This window comes from Pholcus phalangioides, unplaced genomic scaffold, assembly GCF_987345545.1.
Source record: "Pholcus phalangioides strain wild (caught in Gottingen) unplaced genomic scaffold, Ppha-v1.0 ptg000024l_1, whole genome shotgun sequence".
NCBI lineage: Eukaryota > Metazoa > Arthropoda > Arachnida > Araneae > Pholcidae > Pholcus > Pholcus phalangioides.
Genome location: NW_028301616.1, coordinates 29,332,233 through 29,351,393, shown reverse-complemented (window position 1 = coordinate 29,351,393; position 19,161 = coordinate 29,332,233). Strand labels below are relative to the sequence as shown.

Here is a 19,161-nt window from a genome sequence, read left to right as displayed (position 1 = left end):
ATGGCGTCTTATTCGGTGCGCCAAAAACGGGAAAAAAAACCTTCCGATAGTTATTGGGCACCTGAGCTAACATTCTACCTATTAATAAGTCCCCTACAGGGCCACTTTAATAATCTTTAAATGTTTCAGGGTCGCAATGAATGTTTTAAAGAGAAATTTTGAGTTTTTACCCTTTAAATACCATTGAAATTAACAGAAATCGATTATAATCATGTATAAAAATATTTTCTTTCGAAATTTCAATTTTTTTAAAATATTTTTTGCATTAAAATTTTTTTTTTGTCTTGGGTGGGGGGAGGTACACGAGCCCTCTATGCCTCTTCTCCCGCGTACGTTTCTGATCCCATCATTATGCGTTAGGAGGTATGGGGGCAGTGATGACGAAATTTTGCTGATGGGGGGGTCAAAAATGGCTAAAAATTTGCTTACGTAATACTTGAACCGCCCCTAACGTTGAATCCTTTTTTCAGAATTGGTGCAAGTAGCTCCGGATTCGCGGTTCGTCGACAACCCTACAGGGTAACATTTGAAATTGTGATGCATTCATTGATCAGCCATAAAAGTAACAAAGCATAGGTTCTGTGAAATTCTTATTTCCTCCGTGCACCACAGTTTGGGAAACTTGCTAAAAAAACAAACACCCCATAAGTGAATATATATCTTACAAGAGATGTTATTTTTTCGGCCCGAAATATACTGAGAAATTTAATTTTCTGCATGTTATGCCGAAACTAATCTCTGTAAAGAAAAGTGATTTGTCTCCTCAGGGAATCGAACCCGGGACCCCATTGGTAGCGCACTTGCCTGGTATGCAATGGGATCCCGGTTCGATTCCCGAAGGAGACAAATCACTTTTCTTTCCAAATATGAGTTTCGGCATAACATGCAGAAAAGTCGATTTCTCAGTATATCTTACAAGATTTTCAAACCCCAGATGGTAAAATAAATTACCACGCTGATTGCTTTTTATTTTTTTCATCGGCCCATCATTTTATTAGAGAAACGCTCACGTCCGTTTGTTGGATATTTTCCAAGAAAAGTTCCAACTGGAAAATGCGTTTTTGCGAAACACGCTAATGAGAAATTATTCATTACACCTAGGTGTATGTATCTGTTTAAATACTGTATATAGGTTGGTTTTTTTTTTTAGTCTCCAGAGAGGAAGGCGTCTTTCAATGTCACCAGAGGGAGTCTCACACAGTCATCAAAGTTACGTCGTTTGTGGAATCGTCCAGGGAGGGGGAGAGAGGCGGAGAGACTTATATGAAGCAAGAAGTCACGTGACGTCGTTTATGAAGTCGCGCTTTCATTTAGCGTGTAAACATTGATGGATCCCCAGATGTGTGATGCAATAGATGGAACATTGCCGTTGGAAATTATCGTTGAGTAGGGCTCCAGTTTTGAGGTGCGTGTGGGGGGGGGGGAAGACTTTCTCAACACATGAAATTGCTCTGTATCCATATAAAATTGTGATTGCTAAATTCTTTATGGCGTGAAATTCGTTGGTTTCGACGAGAACTAAATGAACAACTGGAGTCGTGTGTGTGTCTAAATATGCGTTTGATGGACGAGGCGGATGTTCGTCAAGCTCTTGATCATAATCTAAAGATGGACGCGCAGATTTGCTTCCCACGTTTTCTTTCTTTTGAATATTTATACCCCTGAAATTATCATTGACTGACGTGTTGAAGGGATGGGTAAGTGGTGTAAGAGTAAGCAGGACATGGAGAATTTGTATGGATTCCCTCAACGCATTTCACATATAAAAACGAGTTTTCTTCTTTTTTGTTTGCCAAATGCTTTTTAAATGCCCGTCGTCCCTTTGACGTCAGACACTTTGACACATGTATTCTCTCTTTTCTTTTTTTTTTTTTTTGCATAATGAAATGCTTAGCACGTAGTACTTGTCATGCTGCGAGATACGCTTAAGGCCATTAATTCGGGTTCTAGAGTTATGTGGTGTGGTTTTTATATCCGTAAAGAACGTTAAGAAAATAAGGGAAGGGGAGAAGAGAAGTTAGTCTCTGTGCATAATCTGGTTTTACCACTTCCATGATGGAAGACAATAATAACCGGAGGTGGATGTGGGGGGAAGGTGAAATGATAGTAGAGTGGGGTTTGAAAGAAACCACCCAGAACCAGCTCAAGGTGAATAATCCAAAACCAGCTTGACTAGCTTTATGTAATATCCATTCTCCCCCCTTCCCCCCCCCCTTCCGGTAATACATGGAGTGAGACGCCGAGCTGCCGTCCTCGAGGGCAATTTTTTTTATTTTAATACGTACGTATACAGATCTGCAGACCCAGCTGCCTGTTTATGTATCGTTGTCGTCTTCGTGGTATCTTTGTCCGCGAAACTCGTGATAGCCATTATAGAGGATCCATCATAATGAACAACGCGTTTCTCCAGTGTCCTTTGGCAGAACCATCTTTCTCACGAATGTGCCTTTTTTTTTTTTTCTTCGTTCTCTTAATCTATCGATCGCCGCGCCAGTGGCTGGTTTTGTTTTGTAGGCTGTTGACTTGGTATAAAAAAATACACGCGGGGATGCTTTATAGCAGCAATTGTCTCACATCTTGTTTTTCTATTCTCATTAAGTAAGAAGGTTAAAACTTGAAACCTATAGATATTGCTAGTGAATCGTCTGCACGCCATCATATTTGGGTTTGGTTGGTATGTCGATGATCCGAGTCACAAACGTTTTGACTGGCTTGTTGTATCGCTGGTCTGTTGGACAGTTCAGAATGCTAAATTTAGGATATTGCATGGATAGCCATTGAAAGATATTTGGCTAAGATGAGCAAGTTGTTTTCAATTTTTCCAGTATACGTCATTTTAGTCAACCCAGTTCAACATCATCTATCTTCAGCTTATAGATGGTGTTTCTCAATTCATGTGTGCGGGGGTGGTGTAGCCTGGACGGTTCTCCGTTGTTACCCTACCCAACCACTTGTTGTGTAACAAAAAATGGCCTTTAATAGCACATCTGTTTTCATTACAGCAATCAAATTTCTATTTATATCAAACTACTGAATGAAGAGTGCATTTCAAGTGGAGATGAACTGGGGGAGGGGGCAACTGCTTCGAGCGACAAATATTAGTGGGAGGTAAATTTTAGTAGGGAGGAAAAACACCGTTATAAATTCATCTAATTTTACAGTGGCGGTGGTAAAATTAAGTTTGCCTCCCTTCCCAAAATCCTAGCCTTGCACAAAAATCTTAGTTACGACTTTGATTTCTAGGTTCAACGTTGATCCTTCATATTCTTATAAATAAAGACAATATTTGGCTTTTCAGGGTCTAGATTTCTGCTATGTCACCAGTTTGAAATATATTAAATGTGTTTCATGTTATTCGTGTCGAACAGTCACGAATTTTAATTATGAAAATTGAATAAAACCAAATTTATACAACTTTGTAGTTACCGCACAAGCTAAGCCTGATTTTCACACCGACAAGCGAGCCATTTTCCGGGCTCTCACAATTTTATCTCTCGAATTGGAACAGTGTAATAAACCATAAGTCTTTGACACCTTCAAGTCGAGGGTCCTGACAGCAAGTAACGCAATAAAATTTGGATCTCATAGACAACGTTGTCATTACAACTATTGTTTCTTCTTTTTTGCTTCTCTCTCGATCTTTTTGGTTTGTGTTAAAAGATCGTTACGAGAAACTAATTTGAAAGGTAGTTGAATATTTAAAATTCTTGATCTCATTATTACTCAATCATTTTATCCCTAAAAGTGGCAATTAGAAATTACTAATCCACTCCCATTCAAAATGCCATATATATTTTTTAAATGAAGTAGGCTTTTTCAGCAGGTGTAAGCTAAGGAGTATAGAGAAACGTTTTCCATTGAGAATAACTTTACAAAATATTTGGGCTCGTGAATGCTGAAACGATTTTGGATGCCCCTTGACAGTTTTGATGGCAAAATTAAGTTTTAAAGAGAACCTTTTATGGAGGCGAGATATCTCGTCATTTCCGCTTAATCGGCTAATTATTAAAGTCGGGGGAAATTTAAAATATTTGGCTAAAGTCAGCGAAATATGCAATTATTTAATAAAAGTTCAGGGTAAACGTTCTGTGGAGCGGAGGGGGAAAAAACCAATTCGCGCAAAAAAAATATCAAAATTTTTAAGGCTAAGATATTTGAATTAAATTTATTTCTTCCAGTCACAGTTTTGGTAGGGAAAAAATCAGATTTCGCTGGGAACCCTGATCCTGTATTGTAGTTAATCGCTTCGAATGAGCTTGACATTGCGCTTCACGAACCATCTGGAGTATCATCTCCGTAAATACCATCAAATGGTAGTTTCGCTATTGTGCGTTCTTGATAATTTTGCGGAATGAGGAACAGGGAAAAATATGAGACGTTTTCGTTAAATATTTAACATAAATTTTCCACTGATCGATCGAGATTTTCCTCTTGTCGTGGGGGGAAAAGAAAAATCATTTCCTTGTGAAATTAATTTAAGATAAGTTTTATAATTTAGGTCATTATTTGTTATTATTACTCACCCTTGAAAAGTTTGGCCGGTGATTTATGAGCGAGGAAAAAAGACATTCAAACCTGATATTGTCTCATTTTTACAATTTATGAGTCGAGGTGAATTGTGTGCATCAATTAGATTTAAATGCATCGTATGCATTTCACTGACGGATGTCGCTGAGAGTACTCTGAATTGGTTTTTAACTACTTAAAACTCTTCAGACTTGCGCTTGAAATTTGCACGTGTAGATATCGTTCTGCAAGAGCAGAGGTTTTCAACGTTTCAGTTCGCGTGGAACCCTCGATGGTTACTATACTATTCTATGGAACCAAAGCAAACATATTTTCCTGATTATTGTAGCTGGTTATTTTTTATCGTAACACTAGTGAAATATTTTGCACATTTTGATACCACGCAAACCCTGAAAAACTCTCGCGGAACCGGAATTAAAAATCTCTGTGTGGATTTCCCATGGTCGGACTGACCAACTCGTTTTCACCGGCTATCCTGGGCAGGGACAACGTATAGAATGTGTTTACCCGGGACTCATCAATGCCTCTTGATGAATGAGGTGAGGGCGGGAGGGAGGGGCATCCGATAACTTTGCATCTGATATTATCCAATTTGAATGCCATTTCAGCTTTCGGAAATCCGAACGATAAAAAGATGCAATAGTGCAAGATCGACGTGTTACACGAGTACAGCAATCGTGTTTTCCAAGAGACCAGTTCCCTGGCATTTATTTCTATGCATTAGAACGCACTCAAAATCAGAGTAATTACTGGAAGGGAGGTCGAAGGTTCTAGATAAGCTGCCACATAATCAAAACTGGTATAACACGAAGGGGTTCCAGTACATTTTTTTTCCCACATAGGGCAATATTCCTTATTTCTATTCAAGAGAAAGAACTGTTCCAAACAATCAGCATATGGAGTGTCGGGTCACGACTAGGGCGATAACCCGAACTCGGGGTACTTTAGAGGTGCCTTCAAGTTTACGATATAAATCACTGCCGGGTCATTCCATTTCAAATCACCCGGTAAAATGCCAAAATGACACCCATAATCTCAGATTTCAATGATTTTTTTTATTTGTTGCATTTACCATCCTTATTAACCGTGTGAAATATTATTTGCATATCTCTAAAACTTTTTGAGAAAAAAAAAAAATGTTGAAATTTACCAAAAACTGATGCAGATGACTTTTCCGAGGCTCAATTTTTAAGCGGCATTGTTTGAGAAAATAAATCATAACTTTTTCAATTTTCAATATATTCAAGTGAAATTTTCACTAAAGTGTTCACAAAAACATACAGAATATGAATAAAAATAATTCATACAATTACATTTGAAATTTACATGCAAAAATATTATGTAAACTTTGTTTTTGTGGAATTTTTCGTTAGAAGAAATACAATTTTTCAAACGTATTTTTAGACCAGAGGCACAGCAGTTACCAAAACAACTTTTATTTTAAATTTCTCCTAAATATATGAAGTAAAATACTGGAGAAAAAAAATAATGGTTTTTTGACCGTTAATATGTTTATTCTGGCTCGCAACACAAAATTCATCGAAATAAGACTGGATCGTTCCGATTTCAAATCATTCAACTGGATACTGAAATGCAACCCATCATCCCGGATTCCAATTATTATTTTTTATTTATTGCTTCTACCATGCTTGTTGACTATGCAAAGTTTCATGTACATATCTCAAATATTTTTTGAGAAAAAAAATGTTTTCTAACCTCACGAATGACGTCTCTTAGGCTAACCCCATTCAAGCAATATTATTTGTGAAAATATATCATAACTTTGCAGATTTTCAATACATTCAAATGAGATTTCCACTAAAATGCTCACAAAAAAATGTAGATTATGACTAGGAAAGAAAATTTAAACCTTTGCATTAAAAAATTAGATTGCAAAAAAAATCGTTGAAATTTAATTTTTGATTCTTTTTATAATAAAAACACGATGGCTCACCTTTGCTTTTTTATTTACAAAACCTCTCCTGCTTTTCCCACAGCATATTCAGTGACATTGAACTCTTCAGATTTTTTTCCGTGTTCCCCTTTCTTAAAGCAGGGGCCAGAGTTAAAATTTACAGTTTTCCCCTTGTTGTGATGGCTAAATTGAGTCTTATTTCTAATTAACTTTATTAAAATAATCATATTTGCTTTATGTTTAATATCTTCATTAAGTGTGCTTTGAGATTCATTTTCTGGAAATTGTTCTTCAAAAACTTTACAAACATTTGATTTTAAAGTGTTACAAGCAGATTCAACTTTTCTTTTGGCATTGTTTGAGTTGCACTGTGGAGCTGCCCTATGAAGTTTAATTGGTGACTCTTCTATGTTCTGTAGCGATGAATTTATTTCTTTAAGAGCTTCTTCTTTAATAATTGACATTTTTCCAAGTTACTTCTTTACATTACTATCATTGTTCATCTCTTCACAGTATTCAGTTTCTTCGCCTAATTTATTGTTGTTTATATTCACTGTCCCTACAGGCATGGCATATTTTTTACCCTGGAATTAATTTTGTACAACCATTTATTTCATTTATACATGAAAAATACAAGTTTACTATCCTTAAACCTTTTGTTATTTTTTTCTTATGACATTTTAAAGGATTAAAGCATGCTTTCGGATATATTTCATACTTTGAGAAAAAAGTTCTATGATGCTTAAACACACAGTAGATAAATGTTAAGAACTTGCTTCACTCCTCAATATTGATGTCCGATGGGGCCAATGATGTAATGGGTAACAGATTTTACACTTTTGCATAACACTTTTTATGACAGTCAGATCCATTTTTTTTTCCAACACTATAAATTTCAAGTGTATTTTCTGAAATGATATAAAATATTTAGCTCAAATGGAAATTGTGTTATCATAAGAAAAATTTGCTAACCCTGGAGTAGGCTACTTTATGGAGTACATTCTCTGTCAATTTGATGGCTCATATTCTGGCTTTTTATCAGCAATTTTAAATTATTTCTTGGGAAAAATCTACATAGGTCTGTATTAAATATTATAATGTAGATTTTTTAGCATTTAGTGGATCTGCATTTTAGTGGAAATTTCATTTGAATGTATTGAAAGTCTGCAAATTTATGATATATTTTCACAAATAATATTGCTTGAATGGGGTTAGCCTAAGAGACGTCATTCATGAGGTTAGAAAACATTTTTTTTCTCAAAAAATATTTGAGATATGTACATGAAACTTTGCATAGTCAACAAGCATGGTAGAAGCAATAAATAAAAAATAATAATTGGAATCCGGGATGATGGGTTGCATTTCAGTATCCAGTTGAATGATTTGAAATCTGAACGATCCAGTCTTATTTCGATGAATTTTGCGTTGCGAGCCAGAATAAACATATTAACGGTCAAAAAACCATTATTTTTTTTCTCCAGTATTTTACTTCATATATTTAGGAGAAATTTAAAATAAAAGTTGCTTTGGTAACTGCTGTTCCTCTGGTCTAAAAATACGTTTGAAAAATTGTATTTTTTTCTAACGAAAAATTCCACAAAAACAAAGTTTACATAATTTTTTTGCATGTAAATTTCAAATGTAAGTGTATGAATTATTTTTATTCATATTCTGCATGTTTTTGTGAACACTTTAGTGAAAATTTCACTTGAATATATTGAAAATTGAAAAAGTTATGATTTATTTTCTCAAACAATGCCGCTTAAAAAATTAAGCCTCGGAAAAGTCATCTGCATCAGTTTTTGATAAATTTCAACTTTTTTTTTTTTTCTCAAAAAGTTTTAGAGACATGCAAATAATATTTCACACGGTTAATAAGGATGGTAAATGCAACAAATAAAAAAAAATCATTGAAATCTGAGACTATGGGTGTCATGGCTGGGTGATTTGACATGGAATGACCCTGCCTTCTCTTTGTTTCAAAATGTTATTATTCCCGAAACGGAGATCTCAAAGCGCCTCGGCGCACCGCTCGAGAACCGTTGAGCTAGAGCAGTAGGTCTCAAAGTATGAGTCTCGTTTCCCTTAGTGGCATTGCCACTTTTGGTTAGGAGTGTCAGTGAGGTGACTATAGCGATGTGCGCCTGTTTGTGTTAGAAAATGGTTAAACTTTGACTACGCCGAGGAAACTGTGAATAAATGTTTACTATGGCAAGGGAACTAGGCTACTGTGCTAGAGCGGTGTCTTTAATGAGCGCTCACCCCTTGGTCAAACACTGAAAACCAATATTCTCCGGTTTTATGTCTTGGCCACTCCCTTCATTGCTATTCTCATGTCTTCTTTGTTCTGAAACACATCTTACGTACCATCTTCTGAAAACAAATGGACGAGAGTAGACTTCCAAACTAACGTTTCTCGCCACACCCTTCTCAGAAATAAAATGTTCCCAATCTAGTAAGCCAATCCATAGGATCCCATATTGTATCTGCTGCTTAGACAGGAGTTTAGACAGATTATAGTGATACAAAGGCCACTCACTGGAGAAATTACTAAGAAAATCTAAAATCTAATAACTGGCGTAGAAAAGAAAAATCATATTGAGCCACAAAAAGTTCGGCCAATATGGGATATGACCACCTATGTCGGATACACAGGCTCGACAACGTCGATCCATACCAGTAATAAGATTATCAATTGCGCTTTGCGGTATCAGGGGTCTATTTAAGCGAAAGACTTGATAGTATGTTCGCAGCAGCTCACTGAGGGTCATGGAGAGCAGTTGAATGTCTTTACATGGATGCCCAATATATTCTGTATTGGGTTCAAGCGAAAAGAAATTTTTGGCGATTCCATTTGAGTGAGCGTTTGTGACTGAACGTAATAGTCGGCAGACAGAACAAACTTTTGGATTATCGTCCACAAACATGGCATGAGGTCTCGTGACAGAATAAAACAGTGTGGGCATATGGTGCATGGATGTCATCTCGATAGTGCACTACCGTCTCTAAACCTCTAGTGAAGATACGGAGGTCGATGTGGGTGCCAATAGCAATTTCTATCCAGATCATCATACCGTTACAATGAAGTATTATTTAAAATCAATTTTACAATCAGTTGCTTAACTTTTGTGCATGAGTATAGTCCAGTACTTCGCCACCTTCTAAGAAGTAATGGCCTGGGCCAAATTCAATAGATTGCAACTATTATATCACATCCCACTAAGCATTGATTGCTATGAGTAATAGTAGTTGTCTGACACTTTGTTAATCGATAAATGGGCTAAAATTTTTTGTCGACCTTCGAATGAATCGTTGACACATTTTGATCAAATTTTTCTTTACTTCGTGGGGATGAGCAATTGCAATTATCGTGACGAAACCCTCGAAACATTTTATATAGCTAACGAGTCTCGTCGAATATGGTCACGAGCACCGCACTCTTTTTTTCCTTTGTTATTTTATTTCTTGGAGCAACTTTTCTCCCACGTCATGACCATGTAATTTTACTCTGTAATAAGGTTTTGTCTGGGAAGAGAGAAGAAAATTGGTCCAAAGGTTCCACAGATGTGAAATTACCAATACTACGATGAAAACCAGTTCGCTGCTGCGTGGGCTGTTTATGCAGGCTTGCCATTGTTCTGTGTGTAGTGTTTATAAAAGAAATGCTGTAAAACAGGAAATGAGGGCGACTCGATGGTCCTTCGTCCGTCCATCTGGTCAGTGATAAAAAGAAAAACACATGCAGGCCCTGCCACCTGATTATCTGGTCACGCGGGTTGTTGCTGCTGCTGTTGCCCACAATCCCGTCTTGTTGTTATTATCACTACCACCACTATCTATTATATGGTATGGAATGGGTGATCTCCTGGCGAGGCGCGAATGAACTTTGAGGGAAAAACAAGTTATCGCCCTAGACGTGACCCGACACTCCATATGCTGATTGTTTGGAACAGTTCTTTCTCTTGAATAGAAATAAGGAATATTGCCCTATGTGGGAAAAAAAATGTACTGGAACCCCTTCGTGTTATACCAGTTTTGATTATGTGGCAGCTTATCTAGAACCTTCGACCTCCCTTCCAGTAATTACTCTGATTTTGAGTGCGTTCTAATGCATAGAAATAAATGCCAGGGAACTGGTCTCTTGGAAAACACGATTGCTGTACTCGTGTAACACGTCGATCTTGCACTATTGCATCTTTTTATCGTTATTGAATTCATCAGAATGACGATCTCAAGATATTTGGTTGGAAGATGATAATTCTGATCAAAATAGCATTGGTTCGGAACACGTTTCGCCCAAATCTGGTATGGGCATTTTCTGTGGTGGCGGGAACGGATTCTGGCTTTCTAGAGACACTGAGATGTGAACGAAGCGTTTGGAAATAAAATTTCTACTGGACCAATTTCGTCTTAGCTCGGAAATATCGTGACGCTTTGATCATGAAAGCATACATTCTCAGATTTCTATGTTTTTCATCAAGCTCGCCCTGTCTTTGTTTCCGCCGTTCATGCACCTTGTTTCTCAAAGTGGCCACGGGGCAGAGCATAGGCGGATACAGATAAACATGACCGCCCATCTAGGGAGGGTTTGCTGTCTTTCCCAAAGGGTTGGACGGTATCGGAGAGACTTATGATGTCGGATACCATGAATCGAACCAGAATCCAGCTCTAGTTCCTCATACAATTATTACTAGCATAGGCGGGAGGGTGGTAAATCCCCCCCCCCACTCTCTCCCGTTCGAAGAACCTATATTCCTTTTGTGGGGCAGAGAAATAAATTTTGAGAATAGCGATAGTTCAAATAAGTTTGGGAAACTCAGATGCAGATGAATATTAATTCGTATATATACGCGCAGTTTTCTTTTTCTTTCTTTCACGATGGTCAATGTCTGTGGTTGTGAGACGGTGAGTGCTATGTTAGCAAACACTAATGTCTGTAGTGTTATTAATTAGAAATAACGCTCGTGTTTGTTTCATGTCTGGGTTGACTGAATAAAGAAGAGTTTTCCTTCTGTGGAGGATGACGTGTAACGTATGGGAGCCACAACTCTTCAGACAAATGTCTGTGAAGTCGTTCGTTTTTTTATGTCCCTAAAAATTACTTTAACTTTCATTATATGTACCGCATTCGAGCAGTTAATTTAAAAACGAAAATATGCCGGAATAAAATTGCTCATTTCAAAAAAAAAAAAGTTGTATTTATGAAGTCAGTGCCAACATTATTATTTTAGAATTTTATCTGAAGTGTTTGGAAACACTATGATGATGTGGAAGCTTTTCTTTCGCACTCGTACGCTATTAACGCCTTTCGCCGCGTGTGTAATAACATCGACGTCATTCGCTTTCTCACTCTCCACCTGTCTCTTTCTGTGTTAACAGCGGTTTGTTCGATTGTATTTCCCGTTTTTTCAGATGTAGAAATATTTCTTCACTGGGAAAAAAAATCTTATTGTGGCAAAGATCGACTTCGAAAATTGTTGTTGAGTTCGCTGGAAAACAAACCCCATCTCTATATACCAACGGAAAGGAAATACGTAGTGGTTTTTTGTGAGTACGTGCGCGCCGAAGTACGTGGCATTTTATGTAGATGATACACACTATCGGTAGTGATGGAATCGGGTAATTTGTGTGGTTTTACCGTCATTTGTGATCTTATTCGTGTCTTCCTTCATCTAATGGATTTTATTGCTACCAACACGTATTTGGGTAATATTGTTTGAATCTGTCGTGTATGTGAATGAAGAGAGTTTTGGAATGTTGACTAAATTTTTTGCGTCGTCGTTTTTCAATTGCAGGTATGGGAAAGTGCAGAGCGTCAAGATTCTGCCAAAAAAGGACGAAGAAGGTGGCGGAGGAGGAGGGGCGGGCGGGGCCTGTGCCACAGTAGCCTTCATAGACATCAAGAGCGCGGCCAAGGCCCACAATGCAGACAACAAAATCGACGAGCGGACACTGAAGACAGACTATTACGAGCCGCCGGCATCGAGCACAGCGTCCTCGGCCATCTTCATTCACGAGAGGGAGGACGCCCTCGTGGGGCGCAGCCCCGTTCCGCCGCCCCCGCCAGCGCCCTACACAGCCGGCCGTAACGCACGTTACGGGTAAGTTTCCATCGAAACGAGGGTTTAAAAAAAACCTAACCACAATATTGAAGATTTTATGTGTTTTTATGTTCATGTCTTTTTCCCGCTCTTTCTACTCCTAAAAACGTTATTAAAAATATTTCCTGAGTAAGGGCGCTGTGAATCGGACGCGCTGCTTTAGCAGTACTCGTCGTATACGTTCATATTTGAAATCAATATTGTTTGTCAAAATTTGAAAGGGAATTACAGTTGAGGAATAACAAATGGAAAATTAGCTAGTCACGTGTCCACACACGTCATCTCTACAAATTTAATCTGCGTAGGCCTTCAACGATTATTATTTCGTAATCGACTGAGTTCTGAATATATATTTCTCATCATTCTTCTAATGTTAAGTCATTCATTTCCACGTTTTGATGTAAGGTGGGGAATGCAGTACAAAGGTTTCGCCCAGATTTTTTTCTTTTTAAATCGTATACGTCCAAAGTGTTCTAAGTTTAGGAACTGAAACACGTGATATAGGGGAAGAAAGCCTGATTCTCAGAGATTCGTTTGTGGCAGCATTGAGGAAAATAATTAGCTTCCGGTGCACCCTTGAAAGCTATGGCACACTGGTTGGGGATTACAGCCCTATTACTATAAAGTTTTATTTCGCACCCAAGATATCTCGGGCATCCCCTGACGAATCATATACTCCGTGAATGAACGTTTGAGAATCAATACGCCGTAGAATTTTCCCTAGAGTTTTTCAATACGCACAGGTGTAGCTCATATAGGGTTTTAGTGTGTGTAATTTCTATCGGGTTATCGCTACCGCACTGATCATGATAATTTTTGTTAAAAGTACTTTCTTGAAGATTTAAGGTCTCAATGCCCTAATATGCTTAACTTTTGTATTTAATATAATATTAAATGCAGAAGGATTAACAAAATCGTGGACGAAAAATGTTCACGATTTTTGTTGTGTTGAATGAACTCGCAGTCAGCATGACTCCAACGTTATCCTAAATTTCTTTCAGAATAATCACCCTAATTAGAAGAAAGACTGCTGTTGTTTTAAGTGTTTTGTCTAACAATACCCTCAACAAAATTGTTGAGAGTATTGTTGATCAAACAAAATTACATTTCATCTGTTCTGCTTTGATTTCATTTTGTGTTGATTTTAATTTTTTATTTTTCCCATTTTATTGCATGCTTGAAGTGATTTTGATTTATTATTTTATATTGTTTATTTTTCTCCAGTCACTTGTGTTTATTATCTAATAGCCTTTTCAGATCTATTTCTACAACCTCAGCGAAAACACACACTAAAAATATCTCTTTGAGGATTAAGAAACACGGGAATATTGGAATATTTCGTAGAGAGTCGTACACAATGTCTGAATAATAATCCTAGGAATATACACTTGCGATATGTTATGTACCATGGTGTTGTGTTTATTGTGTTGTGAACAGTACAACAAGAGTGAATACATAGATTTTTGTCGGTGCGTGCGCCTCTTGGGATTACTAAAGTACGCACAGCATTTTGGAGTACACGCATGGGATTAATAATATCGGATATTATCGCTGTGGATTACCATTTGCTGGATTACCACCTCTGGATTATACCGTGTTTGTTTTTGTGGAATATCTCGAAGGATTATACAGGAACTCTGCCGAGTTGGTTGTTTTTATCATTATTTTTTAATTTATTTTTTCTGATTTTCTTCAGTTTTTTATAATTTATTTTGCATCATTATTATATATGTATTGCAATATATATATATATATATATATATACACATTACTGCTACACCAATAGCTGTTTGGATTATCTATTAACCTGGACTGTGGAGATTGTAAGTGATGAAATTTTTATTTATTAATGTTTTTTATCGTTTTATATGTGATGTTTTACCCCAGATTAGTTGAACAACAATTTTTTCAGGAAAATCATGCAGAAAGTTGTTTTATAGTGGAAGAGAACAATACACATAAGTACAGCTGCTAAAGTAAAAAAATGCCATCTGAATATATTTATTTCAATGTTAAGTTTTTCGATCACTTTGGGAAAGAAATCACTGATAAAAAAAATATCTTTCAGGAAAATAACGCTTATGAGTTTCACGTAACAGGTCGATCCATAAGTATTTTGTACACTGTGTTAATAAATTTTCTTTAATTTTAACTACATCTGTAAGATTTCTAAATTGTGGGAAGGATAATACAAGAGTGCGGTGATTTTTTTTTTTCACATGTCCTAGTAATTTTTGGCTCCTGATCCGCTTAGCCAATTTGAGCCAAATATGTAATTATTAAACTTGGCTTTTTTTGGTTAGTCGGATTTTCAGATGAGGTATCCGAAAGAAGAAGAGAAATCTTCCCATAAGCTGGGTTTGAATTTTGTTGTAATTTTTTCTCTTGGAAATCGACTGGTATATATGTGAATCTTTATTGAGCAGTTTTTAGGTATAGTGGTATTTTCTGTCTTTCCTTATTTTCTTAGAATTAGAATTTTGGTATTTTCTCTCGATTGCCTCTGCCTGAAGTCATAAAAGTTCTGACAGTTCAAATTTTCGGTCGAAGCTATAGTCTTTACTATACAATTATGTATCATGTATTTGCGATCAATCCATATCGTTAATGAATATGGTCATAAGTCCTTATTAATTCCGTATATGTAGGATTGTACTGGTTATTTCTCTTAAGAACAATCAACCCTGAACACGTAGTTTGACTGTTTCTATGGTAGGGTTCGCACTGGGAAGGTGATGCTAGATGGACTTGAAGCATGGCTTTTGTGCCTGGTGCAGGGCTCTTGCAAGACGGTACACTCAGGCGGTGACCTTTACTTAGAAATCCCTTGGTATAGGCCTACCTGTAAACTTGTGCGGTAATGATATCACAGCAGAAGGCATTCAAGGCCGGACTTTCAGCCATGTCCATTCCGATGAACCAAAGTGGCGGTATTTGTTTTCGGGGAGGAGTTCATATATTTTCTATTTACTAAGCATCAATGTTTCTAACTGGAAAATTAGTCAAGCTCGGTTTCCTATTATGATAATACAGGTTGTATTTTTCAAGTTTTGTAAAAAAAAATGTTTTGAACTTTTATAGTGTAATCCCGTCGTTAAATTCAGTTCCGTTCATGTTCCATTTAACTATTAGGTGATGTGATGCTCGCTCAACAAATGCTTTCTCTTTCGAGATCTGCCCGAGCAACTGCTGCGGCGTAATCTTGACGGCTCTTTCTTCACATGACTTGCAACAGCTTTGTGCGGGGTACAAATGACGTCCTGAAATATCGGGCGCGAGGGGGGGGAGGGGGAGAAGCAAGAAATAATGTTAATGCAATAGCTTCTAGTGATTTTTATGGAGGATGGCACAAAACTGCCTTCCGTTGTTGTGGAACGAAAGATTTTTTTGTTTTGTTTATTATTAGAATCTATTTCCGTTCGAGATGGAGGGAGGCAAACGCAAACACGCATTGATGCGCGCGCTCGCGCAAACTCTGTGCAGTGTCGTGAGTTTGTGTGTGTATGTACACAGCTTTTTGGCTTTTTTATTTCTTAACAGGCTCACGCAAAAGCCCCCTTGGAGTTCTTTCTACGTTTGGATGCCTGCCAGTGTAAGATCAAGTCTCTCGTCAGACGTCATTCCTCGAAAATGTGCTTTCAGAGATGGATTGCATTTGGTGTGTGCGTGGCAATAATGTGTGTGGCATTGAGAATAAGGAAAGAAGGAAACGTGGTAAAGTTAAGGGAAAGGAGGCTCGTGAATTTTTTATGATAGTGAGCGTGCGCAACACACACACACACACACTATTTCTTCATATCTCATCTAGTGACGCAATTGTAGTTGTGTGATATTGAAACAAACTCATTTCTCTCATTTTGTTTTAACGTCACTGAACCGTTTCGTCTTGGCATTTTTTCATTCAATTATGAAGGTCCGTTTTGCACACATCGATTTGAGTAAAGTTAGGGTTTCATTTTCCAGTCTTCCGTGAACTTCATCAAGACCAGGCATCATTAACGATGTATTGCAACATCGAGTCTTGCGATGCTCATCAAGTTACCCAAAGTATTGTAACGGTTTTCATCCACAAACCTATCAAATCAAGTTCCATTTTGAAATTAATATTACGATAGTTTGAGTTCAAGCGCATGTCAGAGTTACCGTATGAGCACCCCTTTCCTGCTGCATGTTTAAACGGTGCTACCGACTTAAAAAAAAGTCGAAGTCTTTTGGCGCGGAAAGTTTGGAGCTCAGCAATTATTACAACTATATTTTTATATTGTCGTTCCGTGCCAACCACAGAATCTTTCTTTCAGATATTAAAAAAAAATGTGAATTCGATTTGTAAGTCAGCTTTGGCGACTTATGAGCGGTGATTGGATGTGGATTCATTCTTGTTCGCTCGAAATCAAATGATTCAACCCTCCATTTCCTTTTTCTAAACGAAATCTTTAAAGGAGGATAAATATTTATGTAATTACGATAATTATTCAGGTTTAGCTCAATCAAAAAAGTAGGCGTTAATGATGAATTTTTTTTTTGTAAAGATATAGGATGATACATAAACTTGATGGCACTTGCATGATTGAGGAAGTTAGGTCATCACAAAATTCAGTAAAGGAAAAACTGAACCAAATGAATTAGTCCATTCCAGTCCCGTTCAAAACATTTTCGCTAATGCAGACAGGTATAATTTAAATACGAGACGGAAACAGCGATTGTAGTTTTCTTCAACATTGATGGCACGGGACATACCAAACCTGTTTAAGTAAATGTTTTTCGCCGAAAACTGAAATAGGATTGATAATAAGGAAAGAAGCGGAAGATAAGATCATTGACATCTGGATGTTTTTGCGAAGGAAGCAGTCGCACACCATGTAAATCGCTTCGTTGGTTGTCACATTAAATACACATAACCACTTGAAAAAACGACTGAAGTTTCGAGAACATGCATAAGTGAGGAAAATTGTTCAGACACACATTTCATGGAAAAAAAACAAGATTTCTGTTCTATCTTCTCCGAGCACTATTACCAATTACGAATTTAAAAAAATAATGCAGTTTTCCATTCCATAGCAAGTATTGACAGAAATATTCACATGTTCTTATATTAGAAAAGTTTTCTGGAACATTGCAATAACATAATAGGTATCCGTAATGTAAAATATCAAATGGTGTGGCAGGTTTATTCATTTCTTAATCCTATATAGTGTTTCCCGCTTATATAATTTTTTCAAAAAAGACCATCATGAAAAAAGTTGTAAGTGGTAAAACGCTTTATTCGGGGAAATACGAGGATTAGTAAAAGCTGGCACCACGAAAGAGAATAAGTCGTATTATACGGGGAACGCAAGTTTTAGTGATTGAGTTTATTAAGTAGTACATTCCATCCCACTTATAACGTTTTTGAAAAAACAGTAATGGAATATGTTGTAGTCTCAATGAGTCTTCATTATTTTTGTAGAATACGCTGCATACCGACAACCTAAGAAAAAAAAAAAGACATCTCGTTATGTCGTGAGATTAGTTGCGTGACGCCTCAAAAACGTTTTTGGGATAAAACCATACTAGTTCAACTCGCCATTTTGAGCCACCAATTTTGTTTAGCCATTTCCGTTTCAACGAGATATGCGTTTACATTTCATAGCGAGAATCCACTATTTCTCATCCACCAACCTCTTTACGATTCGCCAAGTTCACGCTATTGTGCGAGAAACTCGGGAAAAAAAATTCTGCAGGGCTTGACAAATTGAAAACCAATTCAGTCACCAGTCGAATTTTGTAGATGCGAAGCATAATTTTGTTCTCGAAAAAGTAGTCCAAAGAAATGTTTCTTCGATTTCTGTAGGACACTATAACCCTTTATAAAAAAAAAAACGACACTAATGAAATCAGAAAATTTTTTATTCATAGACCCAATTCAGCAGTTATATACAGAATTTTTTTTAGGTGCTAATACAGATTTTCTAATCGTCTTGGGGGCCTGGCAAATGGAGCTTATCAAGCCCTGCTTTTCTCTGGAAACTAATGACGTCGCACCAAGAAAGTAATTTGCATACAGTTTGGTGAAAATAATATGCACGGTAGCGGGGAGGGAACTTTTGGGGGGGTCTGCCCCCCGCCCCGAAATGTGAGAAAATGACTGCCAAATCTATTGTATCTTTTTGGTCCCCTCCAGAAATGAAAGTGTTTCCCCCCTCCGAACGAAATTTCTGGCAACGGGCCTGCACGGTAGCTTTTCTTTTTCAATTTTTGTTCGATTGAATTTTCAGTCCATCGTAATTTTACTACAAACAAATGCATGTCCTTCAAATGTTTTTGTTCACGTATATTGGTGTAAATGTAATGTGAATAATTGTACCTCGAGTGGATTGGAGCCGGTTTTCTATATGAGAAACCAATCGTGATTCAGAAAAGGCAATTAAAGAAAATCACAAAATCAGGCGGTGGCACCTTATTTTGTACGTCTTAATTATAACTCACGTTATAACTGAAAAGGAATTTTTCCAGAAAGTAAAACTGAATTTAGTGTCGTTAAGTTAACCTTTTAACGGCCAATGTTCCCAATTGGGAACATACTTTCGATTAATTCAAAAATATATATACGTAAACCCGTATGTATGTATTCTTTTGTAA

The 19,161-nt window shown here is 37.1% G+C and overlaps 1 protein-coding gene across 1 annotated transcript in view; it reads left to right on the top strand.

Annotated features, from left to right (window-relative positions):
• The window catches only part of spen (spen family transcriptional repressor split ends), a 170,149-nt gene that overhangs the window by 52,305 nt on the left and 98,683 nt on the right, over positions 1-19,161 (top strand). Inside the window, exon 2 of the mRNA XM_089251300.1 lies at positions 12,238-12,543. Within this exon, the coding sequence (XP_089107426.1) occupies positions 12,238-12,543 (306 nt within the window). The remainder of the gene's footprint in view (positions 1-12,237; positions 12,544-19,161) is intronic.